Source organism: Juglans microcarpa x Juglans regia, chromosome 6D (assembly GCF_004785595.1).
Source record: "Juglans microcarpa x Juglans regia isolate MS1-56 chromosome 6D, Jm3101_v1.0, whole genome shotgun sequence".
Classification (NCBI taxonomy): Eukaryota; Viridiplantae; Streptophyta; class Magnoliopsida; order Fagales; family Juglandaceae; genus Juglans; species Juglans microcarpa x Juglans regia.
In genome coordinates, this window is record NC_054604.1 from 8,458,571 (window position 1) to 8,479,638 (window position 21,068).

The following is a 21,068-nucleotide window of genomic DNA, read 5'->3' on the forward strand; positions in this document are numbered from 1 at the left end:
TACTAATTAGTCCTCTGTTCCGGGGAGTCAAGTAGTTCGCCGTTAAGTAGTGGGAGAGACGTGGGGAGGGAATGGTTGTTAGGCAAATGCTAGCTTCTCATAGAGAATGCGTTAGATGAGGAGCCAACCGGAGGTAACTTCAATGTTCTAAATTCCATTCTGATAATCATTCCAGTTTAAGCACTGGAATAGAAGATTTTGGTACCGGCGGTGCGATGTATCGTTTAGGAATTAGCTATATATATATTTAAACATATACACTGATAATTTATATATATTTAAACCTATATAAACTGATACTTAGTAAAATGAATACACGTATATGTAAGTATATATCATGCATGTATTTGTATGTGTATAAATATATATATATATATATGAAAGAATAGGAGATTTATAAAATGAATATACGTTGAAAACGTTAAAAAATGTAGAGGTAATAGTGTTAAAAGATAATATTAATAGAAATGATAATTGCGATCTTGAGTGAGTATGTGCCGTGCAATCACTTTAAAAAAGGTAAATAAATACGAAACCTACATGAAAAAATAATAATTTTTTAATAATAAACCTCTTTTTCAAAATGACTGCACGACACTTATGCACTTCACGAGTACATGTATCATTACTTATATTACAAAAACAAATTTGAATTAGATATACACAAAAACAAAGAAAAAGTAAATAAAAGAATCCAGAAATTATTCAAAATAATAAGATGAGAAGAAAGGAATGTGGGGACAATTTAAAGTTTTAAAAAATTAAAATTATATAAATGAATACTTTATTTTAAAGTACCGCATGAATGTTTTCTAGATTTGAAATTTACAGAAATCTCATCCAAACTCAAGAAAATTACAAATTTGCTATCAAAACAGTTTGGAAAGGGATTATAGTCCGGAATTGGCTGAGACGGGCCAAAATTAACAGGAACAAGCCGGAATGAGTCATAATTTAGAACAAAACGGAATGAAAATATAGTGTACTGACCGGAAAGGAAAATTCCGGCAGCTTCAGCCTGAACGGAATTCAAAACATTGGATAACTCTACTGGATTCTACTTATCAACCATAGGCTAGTAACACCCTACTGGATTCTACTTTATCAAAAAACACCCTACTGGATTCTGCTAGCTACAAGTTAATGTTTAAACACACCGCCTCCTGTAAGATATCATGAGTCATATAAAAAAATCAAAAAATCTAAAAAATCATGAGAGAGAAATAAAAGCAGTGCTAACGATTGATTACTACTGTTTGTGGACCTCGAATTGCATGATTACTGGGGCAGATTGCAGATCATTTTAGAGTTGTTTCTTTCCCCCGCATTATTTTTATCAATCAAGTTAGCCACAGGCAGATGAGGAATAGGAACCTTTATTTTTATTTTATTTTTTGTTATTGCCTCTAGTTTTAGCTGGGTTTTTTCAATTAAAGCAATTAGGTCCAATTTACACTTGAGATAATTCAGCTGACAGAGATGAGATGTGCAGCCTAATCATCCTCTTCAAGGAGAAAGAGAGAGCAAGCACTCAGTGCCAATGGTTTAGAAAGATTTAACACACAAACTGCCTAATCAATGCAGTAAAATTGGAAGTCTCTGCCCACAACTCCTCCCTGTTATTCCTTTTTTCCTAAAAGAAGAGAGGAAACCCAATTTCTGATTCGAAACTCATGCCCAAATCACATTATTACCTGAAATTATAGCAGCTGCTGAAAAACCACTCTGCCTCTGTCCTCCCCAGCTACATAAAAATGACGGGGAATCGCAGTAATGCAGTTTCTTTCTAGACTACCAATGTATACAGGACCAACTTATATTTCTCAAGAATGACACCAATGGCCTAGATTGCAAAGATCTAACAGCCTCCATTGGGTTTAAGGAGGCAATCTACTATCCATTCTTCTCCTACATTCCCACTCCTGTGGTTCTTTTGTGTCAAAGCGCACCATCAGATAAGTTGAAAGAAAATGGACCAGAGAAGCACAAGGGATGAAAACAATTTGCCCAAGGAAGAGGAAAAAATCAATTAATTAATGATCAAAGTGAAAGACATTGTACCCTGTCTGGGAGATTCCTAGGCATTGGAAGTGCAGTAACATATCTCTGGGGGAAAGATTTTTGAGAATTTGCATTTGTATCAGAGGACAATGAGGTCTCAGCCCCATCAACTTGCCCCCGGCCATGGAATTTTGCAAATCGATTGATGACAGAAAACTTCTCTTGTTCCTGGCATTCCAGTCTTAAGTCTACTATTGAGGCTCTGTTGTCCAGTCTGCAAAATCACAAGCATTAGGAAGGGGAGAGAGAGAGAGAGAGAGAGATCTGCATGCTATGAATATGAAGCAAAGAAATACACCAAATACCATAAAAAAATAATATTGCACTTATTAGAGCAACATGGTATGTGTTAATTCATCTTGAAGAATCCAGGTAGTTTCGATAAAGCTCAGTTGTTTATCCTCCATTGCAATTTGCTGCCTTTCTTTATCCCGCATATTGACGGATATCAAGGAGCATTTTGCCTGCTACCTGGAAGTCCAGGTAGCTTTTCTGGACTTTTTCTTTTGTGCTGTGCATTATATTCCTAAATAGACTGTTAGTAGTTTGGAACTTGAACAGAATGCCTATGCTCGTGCTCTTATGTTGTTTAACTTAGAAAAAGTTATGAAGGTGTAACTGTGGTGTAAGGAGGATGTTCGGATGGCTGATTGGAGAATCTAGGAAAAATATGCATGGAAGATTAATTCCTACAAGAAAATAATACAATCGTCATATAGCTTCTAGAAAGAGTAGCTAAAATTCCTAAAATTGTTACAAGTTGGCATTGTTCATTGGTTCCATCAAGAAGATTTAAGTTACTTTTTTGTTTAAACAAAGAAAGCTGTGCAATTAAAGCACACAAAGAACAAAACCAATATAATGGCACCCGAAAAGTCCTATTTGGGTACACTAAATAAAATAGTATTTATCAGACTGACATGCAAATTGATATTCAGCAGACTGATGCTTCAGTCACACCCAGAAAAGTCCTACAAACAGTTTAAGATTTAGTGTTCTGATTAAATCCAGAGAGAGACCAAACTGATAAGCCAAAAATAAATGGCTCAGCGATCCACTTACAGTACTGATTTTTTAAAACAAACTTATAAGTGCAATATTATTTTTCATACAATTAAATTGTCATGAATCTATAACTCAATAAATGCCCTGCCACTTTTGGATGACACTAGGAACAGTCACATGATGGAGAAACCTTGTAACGAACATTGTAAATAAAAATGATTCAAAAATACAAGTCAAAAGAGGGAATATCCAAGAAAAATAAACTGACTAAATTAATAGTGATATGTTTTTTTATTAATATAACTAATAGTAATATGTTAGCAGTAAGAAGAATAGATACCAAAAGAAAAGACATAAATGCTACCTCAACAGATCATTTTCGAGCTTCCTCGCTTTGCCAATAAAGTCTTCCATGACTTTTAAGTACTGACCATCAATTCTTCCAAATGTTGCAAGCTTTTCGGACAGGCTAAAAGCATATTTTGGAAAAACGAAGCATTAATACATTACGAATAATACTAAAATAATTGATCATAAATGTCATCCATCATGAGCACATAAATTCAAATGGCTTTAGAGCAATTCTTACAGTTTTCCGCTGTCAGGAGGTACACGGGTATCCCTTCCAGAGCACGAGATTGCACTGCATGCATCTCCTAATGCTGATCTAGCAATAAAGTAAGGCACGCTCTCAGAGTGTGAGCTAGGATCAGTTGATAGAACTGCTGCTGGAGGAGGTGGAAGCAGTTGCTGCATAAGTTGTGTTGTCAAAATTAGCCTTCTGCTTGTTCTAAGCATCGGTGATCCATCTTCCACTGCTTCTTCATCTTCCACCTGTCATCAAATAAGCAATTAGAACTCTCAAAGAACTATGAATACCAAAGGAAAAACATAATATCAGACGACATTTTACTAAACACACCTTCTCAATCAGTCGATTTGCCATGTGGGCCCAGACTAATTCTGCCACACTGTAAAAGGCAGAATTTTGCTTGTGTTAACAAAAAAGGGAAAAGAACAGGACAAATCAATAAGGGGAAGGGGGCAGAAACCACTATGTATGTCAACAAAACAAATAACACATTGAATATTTAATAAAAAGGTAAATGCGAAAGTTAACCACCAAAATTAAAATTTCAAATGAGAGAGAGAGATTTTAAGTCAATAAATGCTGACGTCTGGAAATTATAGAATTAGTGAGCTGCATATGACAATCACCTGATATTCGGAAGCATCTGGGAGCCCTCCAATTCTTTATGCCATGGTATAAGTCCTGATGTAGCACTTTTACGCTTCTTCGATCTCACAACCAGACTTTGATCAGTGACATCAGGAAGCAATAAATGAGGGGATGACAACTTTTCAATTTCTGCCGATGTAGAGTGACTTTGCCGGACATTAGCTAAATAACTAGCATCGGCGGTAGCACTAACTTGATCCATTAAATTGCAAGCAAGTACACTGTCAGATGGCCTCCCAACAACAAACGGCTGTTCCAAACCCTTCGTAGTGGCAGTTTTCCGCAAATCATATGTTGGCAACATCTGTCCATTTTTAAAGGTTCCATGCTGATCAAACCAGGATGGTGCCATCTGGGGACTAATCTGAGAATTCTCAGATCGAACAGCAGCTACACTATTACCACTTGATAGATTATGAGAACCATCCAGATCAAATGCCAATATATCCTGAGAAGATGCATTTGTATCCCGACTTTCCCCTGGCTTAGCTGAAAAGCTTAGCATCTTTGAATCTCCAGATGGACCTGAACTGTGATCACACGATGCATCTCTAACCATATCATTGTATCCATATGATGGCTGTTGTCCTCCTTTATGAGCTATGTGCTGTGCATCCCTACCAGAATCTGGACCTTTAAATCTCTTCATACTACGATTACCTGGATCCATCTCGGCACTTCGCATGGCTTGTACTTGATGCAGTAAGGAGTAATCCTGATGCGTAACATTATTTGGTCTTAAAGAACGGCCAAAAGCTTCAATGTCTCTTTGAGTAGCAGCAGCATTTGAATGAAATGAATCAGAAGGATTGTTTACAACAGACTCATTCCCCTGCAATACACTTGATGTCCGTTTGAGAAGGTCAATATTCTCAGCTGATAGTTGCTGCCCGGGGCTTTCTTTCACAGATCGCTCTACAAAGCCTTCTGAATTTAAAGAAGTTGCACAAAATCCAGATAGACCATTCCCTCCTTTCTGGACATCTTTACTATTCAAAGGTCCAGAATTGTTATCTGATCGTAGGTGGGACTTAAACAAGTTAGATGAAGCCTTCAATGGCTGGGCACCTAATAAATGTTGCTGGCTTGAATCATTGCTCCAAAAATTAGGAAATATTGTTTTAACGGAATCTGATCGAGAAATGCCAGCTGTAACAGAAGGCAGAGAGACTGGCATGCCCTCCAAAGATGAGATTTGTTGAGCTGGATCTCTTGAACGAGTTTGGTCACAACTATTCAGCTGGGACATCTCTGCAGAACAAGCAAGGTTATTTTGAGCACTCGTGGAGACATCTGGCACTGACTCCAGGGCAGATTGACCAGCTTGAGCTCTCTCACCAGATTCATCAATCTGTTTTGACTGAGAAGCAAACCTATTGATAGACATGTTTCCAGACTGATTTGGCATCTGCTGTCCACTTGAAACAGTCATGTGCTGACCTTGAGGATGATTTCTAGAGAAAGAAGAACCAGACATAAAAGCTGTAGAAAATTTTTCTTGGACTTTGTACTGTGACAGTTTATTTTCTGTTTGGCCTAAGCTACCAGAAACGTTATTCCGAAATTCACCTTGAGATGATTCACACGAAGATGTCAAAGACTGAACAGAGGCTGTGGAAGCCAACCACATGTTACCCTTATCCTCAGTCCTAGAAGCTTCATGAGATGAACCAAGAACTGTTTGTGAGGAGTTCTGGGAAGATAAGGCACGGTCAGGAAATGGCAACCATTGAGATGGAGGGGCCAACTGTAAACCAAAGCCCTGAGTAGCGGAAGACTGATTTTGCTGAAGGTGACAGTATGGTCCATCAGAAGTTTCTGTTTCAGGCATCTCAGAAGACAGATAGCAGTCAGAAGAGCTACTGTCTCTTCTGGTGCCACCATGTTCATTTGATTGATCCACCTTGTGAAGAAGCTCCAGCATATTTTGACTGTGTAAATCAAAAACAAGAGAAGACAAATTCAACTCATAACAGCAAAGAAAACAGAAAAGAGAACTATAAGCATGTAAACATTTAACCAAACATATTAGCATTCATCTATTGAAAGCAAATACAACTATGCTCTTATTATAAAAGTGTCTAAAAGATATAAGCTATACATCAATTTACCGAACAACAGTTACAGAAGAAAATCAGTTGGCAACGTAAAAAATCAATCTACGGAATATCAAATCTAAAAGAGGAACAACCAGTCTTAAATATTCAACTACCTTGATGTAGCTGCCTTGTTTGGGGTAAAATTACCCACAGATTTGAGAAAGGAAGCAGATGAATTAGGTACATAGCCCGGAAGCATGCCTTTTGAAGGTAACTCGTCTAGGCCTTTGGTGTCACCCTGAAAACCAGGTAAATGGCCACAATAAAATTTTAAATAAAAAGGTGCCAAGGAGCTTTTTTCTTAGGAGTTTTAAAATACCAAACTTAACAAAACAAAAAAACCAAAAACAAACAAAAGAAGTATTGACATTATTCTCAAATAATTCAAATGATCACCTTCTCCAATCCCATACAATTTCTATCAGTATGATCAGCTGATCGCTGGTCAGCATGCACCTGGTCATGACCTCTTAATCCTTGAGAAACCTGCTGAGCCAAGGCCTGAGGATTAGCATTATATTTTGGGCCATAAGAAAGCTCCACGACATCTACATCCCCCATTGGATGATACTGAAATCTGCGAGCTCCAGGTTTTTGATTAACTTGATTGGATAACTTTTGTTTGGCCCCAATCAAAGTACGAGAATCACTAGCATCTAACCAAACATTCTCTCTTAAGCCACCAGTGGAAGTATGACGCAATGTGTTAGAGCGAAAACTGTCCCTTGAGTTTTCTTTTTTATATAAGTTCTCCATTTCATTCGTTTCAACTGCTCCCTTGTCCAACCCATTATTCCCTGATGACTGCAAAACTTGAGGGCTCTCATCAAGATGATGCTGGTATTTCCCCACAACCTCATTTCCTTTGGAGTTCCCTGAAGACTGAACATCCTTCCAGAAATCAAGATTATTATTATTTTGAAGCTGGTGGCTTCTTTCCTGGTTGGCCCTTGCAGTGCTTGAATTGGGTACTGCAGCAATACTACTAGAACTGGAAACTTCCCTGTAAACCTGCAAGCTACCTATGCCAGGTTTTACATGTTCCAATCCAACAGATGAATTGGGAACAGGAGCAGCCCTCCATAGACCAGCACCGCGGGCAATTTCTTCTTGTGTGGCTTCCTTATGATCACTACTCTGAGTCAGCAGAGATGATTTTTCATTCTCGTGATGTTTCAAAGTAGCACCACTATCAGGTGAAAAAGATTCCGGGAAGTTCCAACCACTTGATCTACTGTATGGCTGGCCACCACTATTATATGAAGATATGCTCTGCTGATGGGCCAAAGAACCCGAAATGCTCTTGGCATTTATTTCTACCCCTGAAGAGTGAGCAACATTTCCATAAATATGACTGCCTTCAGCAAGTGGCTTTTGTAGCTGGCTACGATCTAACCATTTGCTTCCTTCTTGCTGAAACCGTTCAATAGTTGTATGAGATGAACCAGTTTGCAACCTGTCACCCTGTTGATGCAAAGTTTTGAGCCCTGAGTGCTGAAATCCTGGAACCTTAAAATAATTCGTACTCGTAGAGGGCCTATTTGCATCATCAGAAAGGGGGAAAGGTCTAGAACTCAAAGCCGAAGCAGTCTGCAAGTTGTTATCAGTCCAAACTGGCTGTTTGCTACTATCATTAATGGTTAAGGGCTGCTGATTCCCAGTAGGAGGCCCTGTGTCCCCAAAAGTCGGGCCACTCCACTCTTCTGGAAGCCCTATATCAGCACTAGAAGTTTCAGCAACAGCAGACTGCATAAGAGCACTCCAACTCCCGCTTTGCACAGAAGGAAATCCATTTAAAAAATCGGGAGCATCCAACATGTTAGAAACCCCTGTGCTCCTTCCAAAGGCATCCCACAGATTGTCATCCGAACCAAACAAGATCTTCTCTTCAGTTGGATCTAAGGAAGACACACTCTGTGAAGGGGCAACCTGCATCAGTGTTTTCTCCAGTGATGTTTCTGAAGATCCAGCTATCTCTTGCCTCCCATTGAATTCTTGCATGGATGCACTTCTTTGCTGGGGATCCACTTGCTGCACGTGGTCCAAATTAAATCCACCGTTTAGGCCTTGGCCACCAGTAGGACCGAACATATTTTTACCTTGAAAATCCTGTCTGGAAGAAAAACTTTCATCTTGCACACTAACCTGACCAGGAAATGTAGAGTACTGATGACCTGAAAATGAATTACCACTGGCTGATGCCTGCTGTAATGCAGGCTTATCCATTTGAACATGAGAATTTTGATTTGGAGTACTTCTTGCACTAGAAATAGGAACCCCATATAAAGATTGATCAACCTGTTGAGGAACCAATCCCATCAGACGCAATGCCTGGCCTTGCTCAGGGGATAACATAAGTCCCCTAGAAGATCCTTGCACAACTGGAGATGCACCACGCTGCAGCCAGTTTGTGTTACCTGCCACAAGCTCAGGCAGCCATGGAGAATTAGATGCCTCGTTAATAGGAATGCCATTGATTTGCACAGCTGAATGGTTGGGAGCTGTCTGTTTTGGAACAGGGAAAACCTGGTTTATAGAACTCTGCTGCCTTTCCTCTTGTTGCTGCCTGTGAAGTTCTTGCATTTGTGTGAGCATGAATTGTTGCTGTAGAAGCTGAATGTCATTGATCCCTGGCTGCTGCCTAGGCAAAGATTGCAGCATGGCAGGCTGCTGGCCACTCATTTGCTGTTGACCTCCAAAAAAGTCATAATTAACGGGAGATTCAGCAGCTTCCAACCTTGATGAGCTTTTCTTAGTAAGCTCAGGACCATTCCCTTGCTGTGACTCAAGAATAGATATGCCTCTCAATGATAAATTATGGCGATCAGATTCTGTATCCACTCCCACAAAGTTTGCTTCATTCTGCCTTGTCTGGACAAATTGATGCCCATGCACATGGCCATTCAAATTTGTATGCTGGTTCTGAGGCAAACTTCTGCCAAACTCAGACCTCACATTTGATTGTGTCAAGTTGAAACCGTGTGGCACATGCAAAGACCGACTTCCCTCTCCCCTCTCAGAGTCTGCTAGAACCAAAAGAACAGCAGTACGATTAATAACAGGTAATAGCACTTAACCATATGAGTATGACCATCATATATCCTTGATGTGATATGTGAACAATTGAGGAATTGAGAGAAGTTTATTCATTCATTGCAATAAACCTTCTGGAAGACCATACAAGCAGATAGAAACCAATTAAGCAAGAGGCCAACTTATTAAACTTGTTGATACCTGATTGTTGTACATTGTAGTTCTTTAAATCGGAAATAAAAGAAGCACCGAACTGTCTCTGGTTTCCGACTAAAGGATTGTTATTTAAACCATGCCAGTTTCCGTGACCAGCCTGTGAATGATGCTGGCCCTGAGACAAGTTCTCTTGGCCAAAGAAATTGTGGACCCTGTCTCCAACTTCGTTGCCAGGCATGGAACCAGCCCACAAATTTAGAGCAGCTAAAATTTTGAGAGGAGAAAAATTACCTAAAAGAAATAAGAATAAATTTGAGATAACAAGTTCCTACACTTCCATCAGTGACCATATAACAGTATATGAAAGTCTCTGCAAATACAAATGTGTTAAGAAACATACCTCTTTTATGTACATTTAGTCACTGCAAATGCCAAGTTCCCAAGCCTTAAAACTTATCCTGCACACAGTCCAGCATACAAAATAGCTTAGGCCCCATTTGGATAGTGAGATAAGATGAGATGGTTTTAAATGAAAGTTAAAAATTGAATAAAATATTGTTAGAATATTATTTTTAATATTATTCTTGTTTTGGGATTTGAAAAAGTTGAATTGTTTATTATATTTTGTGTGAAAATTTGGGAAAGTTGTAATGATGATATGAGATGAGATGAGTTAAGATAAAACCATTTCAATATCCAAACGGGGCCTTAACTATTGTCATTTGGATGAATAAAAGTACAAACATTTTGTACAAGAAGTCATATCAAGTCGCATGTAATCAGACCTACATCATTATACTCCTTGAGATGATAGAAAAGGAAGGGGCAGGAGAAGATGCAATGATCACAAAGTCAACAGAGTAAAGATTGTGCAAAGTGACTCTTCAAAAGTTTCCTTTAAAAACCGAATACACAAGCATCAACACAAAGGCAGGAAAAAATGAAAATCTTATTTATTATTATTCAAATTCCAAATGTTTAGCAATACCATGAAATGGACTTATTAAAAAAAAAGTGATGCCATGAAATGGAATCTTTAAAGGGGAATAGCCAGTTATCTAGCATCATTCTGGAGCTTTAACAATAACAAGGGTTGTCTGGATCTAGGTGCCAATAAGTTTTTTTTTTTTTTTTTTATTGGTAGAAGTAAGATTATATTGAATAAGTGGAATAGGCATAGCCAAAGTACACAGGATGTATACAAGAGGAAACACATACAAGAAGTTTGGTGCTTGATTTCTTATTACTTATCAAAAAAAAGTTAGGTGCTTGAAAAATAAACAAGAAAATCATGAAAACTAGCACCACTGAAATCAATAGCAGAAGCCCATAAAAATAAAGTACTGAAAAAGAATCTTCTAAGTTCTTCCAAAGAACATTCACTATCTTCAAAGCTCCGGTCAATCCTCTCCAGCCAAATGCACCACATAAGACATAAGGGAACCATCTTCCAAATTGCAGCGACACACAGCAAGTATACTACAAATTCGCCTAACGAGAGAGGGGGAAGAAGCTAAAAAACTCCTGGGTACTAAAATTAGGAATACAAAAGTGGGCTACAACCCAGTGTGGTGAAAGAGTAGTAAAAAGTTTAGATTCCACAGAAAACCAAGACAAACAACCCATGCTTCACCCAATATGCAAAGTCCTAAGAACATTTAGGTTGGGTTTGGATAGACAGTTCAGATGAGATAAGATGAAATGAGATGTTTTGAATAGTAGTTGAATAAAATATTGTTAGAATATATTTTTTAGTATTATTTTTATTTTGAGATTTGAAAAAGTTGAATTGTTTATTATATTTTTGTATGGGAATTTGGAAAAGTTGTAATGATGAGATGAGATGAAATGCGATAAGAGGTTTGTGTATCCAAATTGAGCCTTAGTGACCTGACTCTCTTGTGAACTAGGAAAGGAAGATGATAAAAGTGGTTATCTCCAGCAAGGAACACCGGAAATGGCCATCAGCAAGAGAGTGGAAAAGAGAGAACGAGAGAGAAGTGTGGAATATCTGCAATATGCTGATTGATAATTGCTGTCCATTATATTCAGGTACCTGTTATTACACATCCCCTATGAGGATCTTTGTTCTTTGTGTGCCCATGTTCTTTAACCATCAAAGTGCAAAAGCTAAATTCCCCCCCTTCTTTTTTATTAGTATTAAAATTTCATTAAGAATCGCAAAAGACAAAAAAGATCCGAGACAATCATGTGAATTGAGTGCATTAAAGTCAATAGACGCTGTCCAAAGGAAGAGAGAATTGAAAAAGAAAGTCAGGAAATCCTCCATCGTCCATTCTCAGTCCTCAAAAACTCATTCAATTATTTTCCTTCAAAAAGACCATATGAGGAATGTAGGAACAATTCTCCACACATAAATTGTGAACTGCCTCCTAGCCCTCTCCCAGTGTCAAACAGGTCCACAATTCTGCAGAGCATGACCCACACTGAACCACCCAACTGAAAAAATGAATCCACAAAGTGGTGGCCATCTCACAATGGAGCAATCCACTATTCCCTACAACTCTTACACATGCAATGCCACTCAATCACAACAATTTTTCTTTTCCTCAAATTGTCCATGGTGAGAATCTTCCCTAGAGAGGTTGTCCAAGCAAAAAACGCAAATCTTGGGGGAAACTTCGTCTGCCAAACTTTTTTCCAAGGAAAGGGATTATTATCATGAGGACTAAAGACATTATAGAAAGATCAAATGCTGAACATCCTTTTCTTGGAAGGAGCCCAAATAAGCTTCTTACACCATGGATTCTTTTCTTTGTCCTTATCTTGAGCCCTTCTTTTTTAATTCTTCTACAAATATTTTTTTTTTTAATGAGTTCCTGCGTACTTGGGCTATACCTATCTACTTGCATTAATAAATCTCTTATTACTTATCAAAAGAATAATTTTTTTTATGAGTACAATAAAATTGTTGCAAATTCTCTTCTTCCAATAATGAGCTCCAATGCCAAAAAAAATGCTTCACCATGGAGTTTTTTGCTCATTTGAGAGAAGCCTATGAAAACAATGTCATGTTATCAAGAAAATTTTCATTTCAATAATGTCATCAAGAAAATAATGTCACATTATCTAAGAGTTGTCATTGGATCACACAACTCTCAGTGTCATATCATTTAGCTAAAACTGTAAAAGCACTCCTAACCACAATGATGGGACCAAAATCAGATTGAAGCCATCTAAAAGTGCCATGAGATTCCTTCCAACACTCTTCAACAGATTTTTCAAGGAATCCAGGACAACTTCATAAAAGACAGAGAAATTATATTGTTAAAAGAAGCACCCCTTATATATAGTAATATTTAGAAGCTGTCTTCCCCTTATCTTATATTACATGATTTGAAAGTAAACGTCCTTGAAGGATTCTTTCTCTTGCTTAAAATTGCAAGAACAATTCCTCAGAGTACACCAAATCTGCGATAAAGCCATAAAAAACACCCTAAAATTCCCTTTGTGAAGATCTCAAGATTTACAAAGCCTATGAGGAATCCATCGTCGGACCACCTTAGGTCATACGTCCTCAATACTTCTAGTGGGAGGTAGAGAACCAACTTGATTTCTGTCTCCTAGGCAAGACAAGCTTGGGGAGTGAGATGAGATGAGAATTTTGTGAATAGTAGTAAGATAGTTTGTGAATAGTAGTGAGATAGTTTGAGTTAATGGTTTATGGGGTTTTGAGAAAGAAGAGAGAAAAAGTTGAATAAAAAATATTATAAAGTTAAAATATTGTTAGAATATAATTTTTTAATATTATTTTTGTTTAGGGATTTGAAAATGTTGTTTTTTTTTTTTTTTAAAGCTTGGGAAAATTGTAATGATTAGTTTGAAAATATTTGTATTTGAACGATGTTTGGGAATGAGATCATATGAGAATTTTGAGATGAAATATTTTTCCAAACAAGCCCTCATAGAAAACAGAAATTCTATCACGTGTATTTTTTTCTAGTTTTATGTGCTCATGATTTTTTGGTCATTAAGTTAATTGTTTATTTGGATTTATCTTGTGTTGGTGTTGAAAGGGTCTTAATAAGTAATCAGGAAATCTTTTTCCTTGTTTAAATAAAGTTTTTAATTCAAAGACGATGCAGAGACTTAAACAATTCTATGAAGTGTCCACTGGCCATAGTGAAACTCTAAAGTTTTCTATCTCTACATTTTCATTCTTCTTCGACTCTGAAAGTTGCCTTCTGGTCATAATGAAAGTTATCTAGTCATTTGTCTGCCACTCTAAATTGTTTGTTTTGGTAATTGATGACAGTGCCGTGCAAACTATTTATCCACATTTAACCATCCCTAGTCAAAATTTATCTCAAAAGCCCTACTACGTTAAAATCAAACCTTATCCTATGTTCCTCCATTTAAGCATATAATAAAAATCAAATGAAATATTCAGAAGACCTAAATTCTTAATAATCACCCACAATTTTATTTGCAGAGTCGCATATCAAAAAATTCTATTTTCAGAGATAGTTTTGTAATATGGTTTGGTCTAGATTATTTTTTATAAGTAAGATAAAGATTTTATTAATAATGACAGAAATATTACCCTGGTACACAGCAAGTATACAAGAATTCCACTTCAACCATCAAAATGTAAAAGTGCTAGAAAATCCTGGAAGTTAGAAATAGAAAAGGGCAGCACCATGTTGGATCATTATCCGATGATAGAGGGTGTTAAAAACGAAAGAGTTCAGCCCCGACACTGATTTTTCGCAGTCCTCAAGACTATGCCAGTTTTTTTCTCCATGAACGCCATAATATGCATGGTAGGATCATCTTGCACAAAAGTGCGCGTTGATGGTTGCCAAATTGCCCTCTCCAACATAATAGAAGCTCCGCCACCGGGAAAGGCATTACAAAACCAATCCCAAAAGAAATCGATAGATCGTGTTCCATAGGATGCTAGCAACCTCACAATGTAAAAGAAGGTGAACCACCATTTACCCACTTTTCCTGCACATGCAACAACGATTAACCACTATAATCCCTCATTTCCTAACGTTGTCCAACGTAAGAATTTTCTTTGATGTCGTTGTCCATGTGAAGAAAGCCACTTTGTGGGGAGCCTTATTTCTCCAAATAAGCTTCCAAGGAAAAGTAGTCTTGACATGATTAGATGACCATTGGATCTAGATTATTCTAGAAGTTTTAATAGTATTACAAGTCTTTTATTCGGTTTTCTAAGGCTTTCAGTTATTCAAGTTGGGAGTTCTAACGCTACTTGTACAAGAAAAGTCCTCGTATATGTTTTCTCAACAAAGGGAAGTTCACAATCAGCTCTTTTTACCAAGCCATGACAATGTACAATACAAATCCATTCCCATGGAAAAGTATTTGAAAGACAAAGCCACCCCTAAAGGCAACGTTTTTTTGTATGAATAGCTTCCTCGGGGAAGATCCTCACTCTAGACAGCTTAAGGAAACGTCGAATCATAGTCATAGATTGGTGTTGTATGTGCAAAAAGAGCGGAGAGTCCATTGACCATCGACTACTTCATTGTAAGATTGCAATGACATTGTGGAATGAAGTCTTCGCTCGAATGGGATTAGCTTAGGTGATGCCGAGAAAGGTAATCGACCTTCTAACTTCTTGGAGAGGCATTCGGGGCAACTCTCAAACTCCATCAATATGGAAGATGGTTCCAATATGTTTATGGTGGTGTATTTGGAGGGAGAGGAATGAAAGAAGTTTTGAAGATCAAGAGTGGTCAATGGATGAGCTTAGAAACATATTTTTCCATACTTTACTCCATTGGTTGATTCTAATTGATTTTCATGGCATGACTTTCATGAATTCCTTGTATCACTAAACTAGCACGCTTAAACATTGCTCCTATATATGTCCCGTATACTCGGGCTCTTGCCTATTCTTTTTTTTTATCTGTAAACAAATTTGTATTGATCAAAAGAGTAAACAAGAGCCCAAGTATACAGGACATATACAAAAGCAACGACTAAGCGAGCTAGTTTAGTGACACAAGGAATCCCTGAAAAGTTATACCCTGAAAATTAATTATGATCGATCAATGAAGTAAAGTATTAAAAAATAAATTTATAAGCTTATCCATTGAACGCTCTTGATCTTCAAAACTTCTTTCATTCCTCTCCCTCCAAATGCACCATCATATGCATATTGGGACCATCTTCCATATTGATGCAAATTGGAATGCCTCTCCAAGAAGCGAGGTCACTTACCCTTCCTGGCATCACCCAAGCTAATCCCAACCAAGCAAAGACTTTTTTTTTTATAAGTAAATTGAAAAAAACTCAGCACAACCAAGCAAAGACTTCATCCCACAAAGTCATGGCAATCTCACAATGAAGTAGTAGATGATCAACGGACTCTCCGCTCTTCTTACACGTACAACACCAGTCCATAACTATGATTCGACGTTTCCTCAAGTTGTCTAGAGTGAGGATCTTCCCCAAAGAAGCCGTCTATACAAAAAATGCTGCCTTCATAGGTGCCTTTGTCTTCCAAATGCTCTTCCATGGGAATGGGTTTGTGTTGTAGGTGGTCATGGCATGGTAGAAAGATCGGATTGTGAATATCCCTTTCTTTGAGGGGCACCAAAAAAATTTGTCTTCCACTCCTCCCAACAAACGGGTGGAATAAACAATGTCAAAGAATGCCAAAAAAAATCAATCTCCCAATCTTGTGCATCTCTGAGGAATGTAACATTTCATTGGGGAATACCATTGGAGATGATTAATAGGTCTGCAATCGAGGCTTCTTTCATTCTTGCTAAACCATAAACTTGTGGATAAGTTTCCTTGAGTGTCCTATCGCCGCACCATACATCATGCCAAAACTTGACCTTAGATCCTTTTTTTTTTTTTATAAGTAAGAATCTTTATTGAATCAAATGAAACTAGGCAATACCCATGTACACATGAAGTATACAAAATGAGACACCTAATTACATTCTAGAGAGCTGGAAAGTAGACAAAAACTCATTTAAATTTCCACCCTTTAGTACAATAGCAGAAAACCACTGTAAAAGAGAGAAAACAAATAAATTCCAGATTTCCCCCACTGCACACTCCTTATTGTTAAAACACCTATTATGCATTTCCGTCCATAAACACCACATTAAGCACAAAGGTATCATCCGAATACCCAATCCTCCTTCTTTAATGAAAGAGCATATTGTGATCAATAAAATCTTGTTTACTGATAAAAAAATAAAAAAAAATCAAAGTACTCAATGACTTAAAAAATTGATTAATGAAATATCAATGATTTGAGTTTTGAGGTAAGTGTGTCTTAAAGTCTGCCTCCCTCCCCTCCCTCCCTCCCTCCCTCCCTTTAGCACACTGCTACTTTTCATATCACCTATGGCTTGAATAGCCATGATTTTCTTGTATCGTTGGACACTGTGCTTAGGTGTCACTCTTGTACATGTCTCATGTACATACTTACCAAAAAAAAAAAAAGTATATGTCCCGTGTACATGGGCTATGCCTATTTATATCATCAATAAAATCTTTGTTTTACTGATCAAAACAAAAATTAAAGCTATAATTTCCTCATCACTGCCCATTAAATTCCAAAGAATTACTCTCTTTTCTTCTTTCTTTGCAACCTCAAATCTAGCCGTTTTCCTTACCTATCAAAACCATAGTACACCATATTTTCTCTTACAAGTTAGCCACCAAGTTACGGTAATTACCTATCAAACCAGCTATAAAATACCTAAGTTTGCCAAAGCCCATGATTTCTACAACCCATCATCATCTGTTTCAGCCACAAAAATTCAAACTTTTCAAACCCTGATTCAATCTGCAAGTGCTAAATTCTGTCCTTCACCACAACAATCCCCAAGATTGTAACTTTTTCCCTATCATAAAACCTAGCACAAGAACACAGAGACACTTTTTTAATCTGTACAATTCAAGCATTTCTTGCTAATTGCATTTATCACAGTAATCCCACCTCCTGACCATCCTCCACTGCCTAACCACCCAGTATGTTTCTTTCATCAGTGTTTACCATTCTACAAGAATAAGCGATCATAAATATTGTCTATACCTACCGTCTTAGGATAACTTTGACGACACTTTAGAAAATTCCCAACAACAACTAGAACTTTTTGACCCAATTAAGGATAGAATCTTGTTTAACAACCACAGGGATAGGCATCTTTTCTGTTAAAGCTTTCTTTTCCAACCCCTTGGGGTTGGCTCAAGTGGTAAAGGCCTTGGGCTTGAGGGTATGCTCCCCCCAGGTCTAAGGTTCAAATCCCCTTAGGTGCAAACAATCTCTAGGGGCCATCAGATTGTGGGATTTTCCCCTTGAATTACCCGAAGTGCACTTGCAGAAAACTCCTTGCCGAGGACCTGTGCACCCCCGGGATTAGTCAAAATGTTGTTTCTGAATACACGGTGCCAATAAAAAACAAAAAAAAGCTTTATTTTCCATGTTCCACATCTTTCACTAATCACTACAACAAAGGAAAATTCTATACACCCCACTTTCATCCCACTATGTAACATGTGACACATTTATCACCATTGGATGATCCTCCATTAGATGATTATATTAATCATCCAATGGTAATAAATGTGTCACAATCATCCAATAGTAATAAATGTGCCACATCTTACGTAGTAAGATGAAAGTGGAATGGGAGTGTGGTGTATAGCATTACTCCTACAACAAATAAGCATCATTTCTATAACTCTTTAGTCAGATATTCTCATTACATTACAAAACGATACAGATCTAACCATTTCACAAGCTGTCCTGCACAGTTATACCATGATAAATTTTCTTGTTACCAAGTAAATTGGTTTGCACAGAAATGCATGCACCTGAAGCCATGGATCATCATAGGGAAACGACTTAAGTTCCAGATGTTAATTACCACTCATATCATATCACATATGAAATCAAGATTAAAATTTGCTCGTTACAAACAATAGTTAACAGAGATTTAGAATCTAGGCCATAAACTTATCAAGTAGCAGTTAATATCTCCATACCCAAGTCACCAAACCCCAACTCCAGAAAAATCCAAACACCCACAACAGGAGCAAATTGAAAATGAATGTAATAGTAAATACCTGACAAAATAACCCTTCCTCTCCATTTAGTTACCGAGTGGTTGTAGGCAATTTTTTTTTTTTTTTTTTTTTTTTTTGAAAAGTACCGAGCGGTTGTAGGCAATGGAGAAGAAAGAAAATAATTCAATTTAATGCTAAACTTTCCTTATTTAGAAACTGAGAAAGACCCAAGAAAATGAAAATAAAAATAAAAATATGTAGCAACGACGGGTACAACTAATTCCCGAAAAAACGAAAAAACAAAAGCCCGGTTCCACAAAGAGGCTTTGGCATTGGCAGCCGAAAATTTCATTTTTAATAAACAAAAAGGGCAAAATACATAAGAGTCAAATTCAGTTTCATACCCTTTCCTCTATTTTCACAGAAACCAAACCGAGTCTAAAGCCGGAAATTTTATCAAAATCCCGCATTTCATAACCAAAACTCAAAAGATCAAGAAGAGAACACCATAATTTGAAGTCACAATCAGTGATGAAACCAATAAAGCGACGCAAAACGACAATATGAGCTGCTAGAAAGCTGCCCAACCCTAAAACACAAAACCCTAGCATAGATTTACTTGATAAATGGAAATGGTCCCTAGAAAGTGAAAATTAGGGATTTTAGAAAGGAGAAAGAGAGACTATGGACTCACAGTCACGTCGGGTTGCCTCCATTGAAGCTCGGAACCTATCCACTGATAGTGTCTGATTCTGAAGCTTTAGGGTTCGAATCGAAGAGAGAGGCCAGAATGGGCGTCAGAGAGAGAGAGAAAGAGAGAGAGAGAGAGAGAGAGAGATAAAGTGATCGAAATAGTGCGAAATTTCAACGAACTGAGAACAAAACTGAGGTTCGGACCGAGGCTGAGGCTGAGGCTCGCAGAATGAGGCGATGTGGTTCGGGTCCGAAGCTAAGGTGGCCTTGGTCTCTCGGCGAAAGGAAAGCGTTTTGCCTCTCAAAGGGGCCGGGGGAGGGGACAGCGAGAGGCCATTTGAAGAGTTGTTGAGAATAGAGAGAGAATTAGGTGGTCCTGCAATTACATTCTGCCACGTGTCAGTGGAGCCATTGATACGCAGGCAATTTTTTTGGACTGATAACATTTTAAGATAGCTTTGCGCTTGTTTTAAGTGTTTAAAACATTTTAGATTTTGAGAATTAAGCTAAATTTTTCTGTTTGAATAGTAAGATGAGATGAGATGAGATGAAAATTAAAAATTAAAAATTGAATAAAATATTATTATAATATTATTTTTTAATATTAATATTATTTTGAGAAACGAAAAAAAAGAAGCCGAAATGAGAAACGAAAATCTAACCAACGGAATAGCTCAAAATAAAATTATAAGCTTTTTAAAATTTGAATTAAACAAAAAAAAACATTCTTTAGCTTTTGCTCATCATTTAGATTTACCGAACTTGTCCACAAATGTTGACTTATTTTGAGTAATATTGATGACTAAAAAGTCAAAAGTTTATTCTCTTGAGGTTCAAACAAAAAATAAGGATAAGAATGAAACACAACTTAACATAGTATGCAGATGTTCTCATTCTTTTTATTTTTATTTTACAATATGGAGAGGAACTTAGAAGATTCTCAATAATATTTGTAGTATCTATAATGAATTTGATGTTCTTTTTTCAATGCTCTTTTTTCAATGCTATTTTAATAACAATATTAAATATATTGAGATAACGAGTTTTGTATATTTGGAAAAAAGTTGAGGAAGATTTTTCTGTAAATGAAACTACTTTATTTTATAAGACTTTTTTTTTAATAAACTCGAAATATTCATTAAAATCAAAGAGAATCCTTACAAATAAAATTATTATCAATCCAAATAGCTTGACTTACAAAAGGAGGACAATAGTCCCACCACTTCACAACATCAACTTCCCAAGTATGTCTTGCCAACTGTTGAGCAGCCATACTGCCTAGCCGATTAACATGAACGACTTTTGCTTCTTGAAAACCTCCCATGAGTCTACGAATATCTTGTAGAATAAAGTCAAAATTTGTTAGAAATTTAGACATTTTATAAGACTTTCACTTGCATCTAAACATGGGTTTATGCAATTAACCATCAACTTGCTTTTAAGTAGTTGACAAATGGAAGCTTTTCAGGATGTGTTGGTAGACTGTCATTTGAGTGAAATTGGATTATCGGGCTCTGGATACACGTGGTGCAATTATCATTTTGGTTCAACTTTCACTCGGGAAAGACTTAATCGAATTGTCGCCAATCAAGAATGGTTTTTTAAGTTTGTTGTTTATAAAGTCTTAGTCCCTCTTGCAATATGTTCAAAACATAATCCTTTTGTTATGTTTTTGTTCGAGGACAAAGCTATATTACATAGAAAACCCTCTTTCGATATGAGGCTAGGTGAAATTTGGAAGAGGAATGTCATGCTCT

At 37.2% G+C, this 21,068-nt stretch overlaps 1 protein-coding gene across 2 annotated transcripts; it reads right to left on the reverse strand.

Annotated features, from left to right (window-relative positions):
- Positions 1-1,993: 1,993 nt before the first annotated feature.
- On the reverse strand, positions 1,994-19,599 carry LOC121234210. Of its 2 annotated transcripts, none has more exons than XM_041130062.1 (10): positions 19,313-19,599; positions 9,995-10,052; positions 9,640-9,858; positions 6,802-9,428; positions 6,519-6,643; positions 4,285-6,237; positions 3,989-4,037; positions 3,656-3,900; positions 3,431-3,535; positions 1,994-2,275 (listed from the first exon to the last, which is right to left on the reverse strand). In XM_041130062.1, the coding sequence occupies exons 3-10, from the start codon at positions 9,830-9,832 to the stop codon at positions 2,041-2,043; spliced, it is 5,532 nt and encodes a 1,843-aa protein (XP_040985996.1). In that variant the 5' UTR covers positions 9,833-9,858; positions 9,995-10,052; positions 19,313-19,599; the 3' UTR covers positions 1,994-2,040. The 2 variants fall into 2 exon arrangements, with proteins under 2 accessions (XP_040985996.1, XP_040985995.1); XM_041130061.1 differs by having other exon boundaries at positions 9,640-9,885.
- Between the last annotated feature and the right edge of the window lie 1,469 nt (positions 19,600-21,068).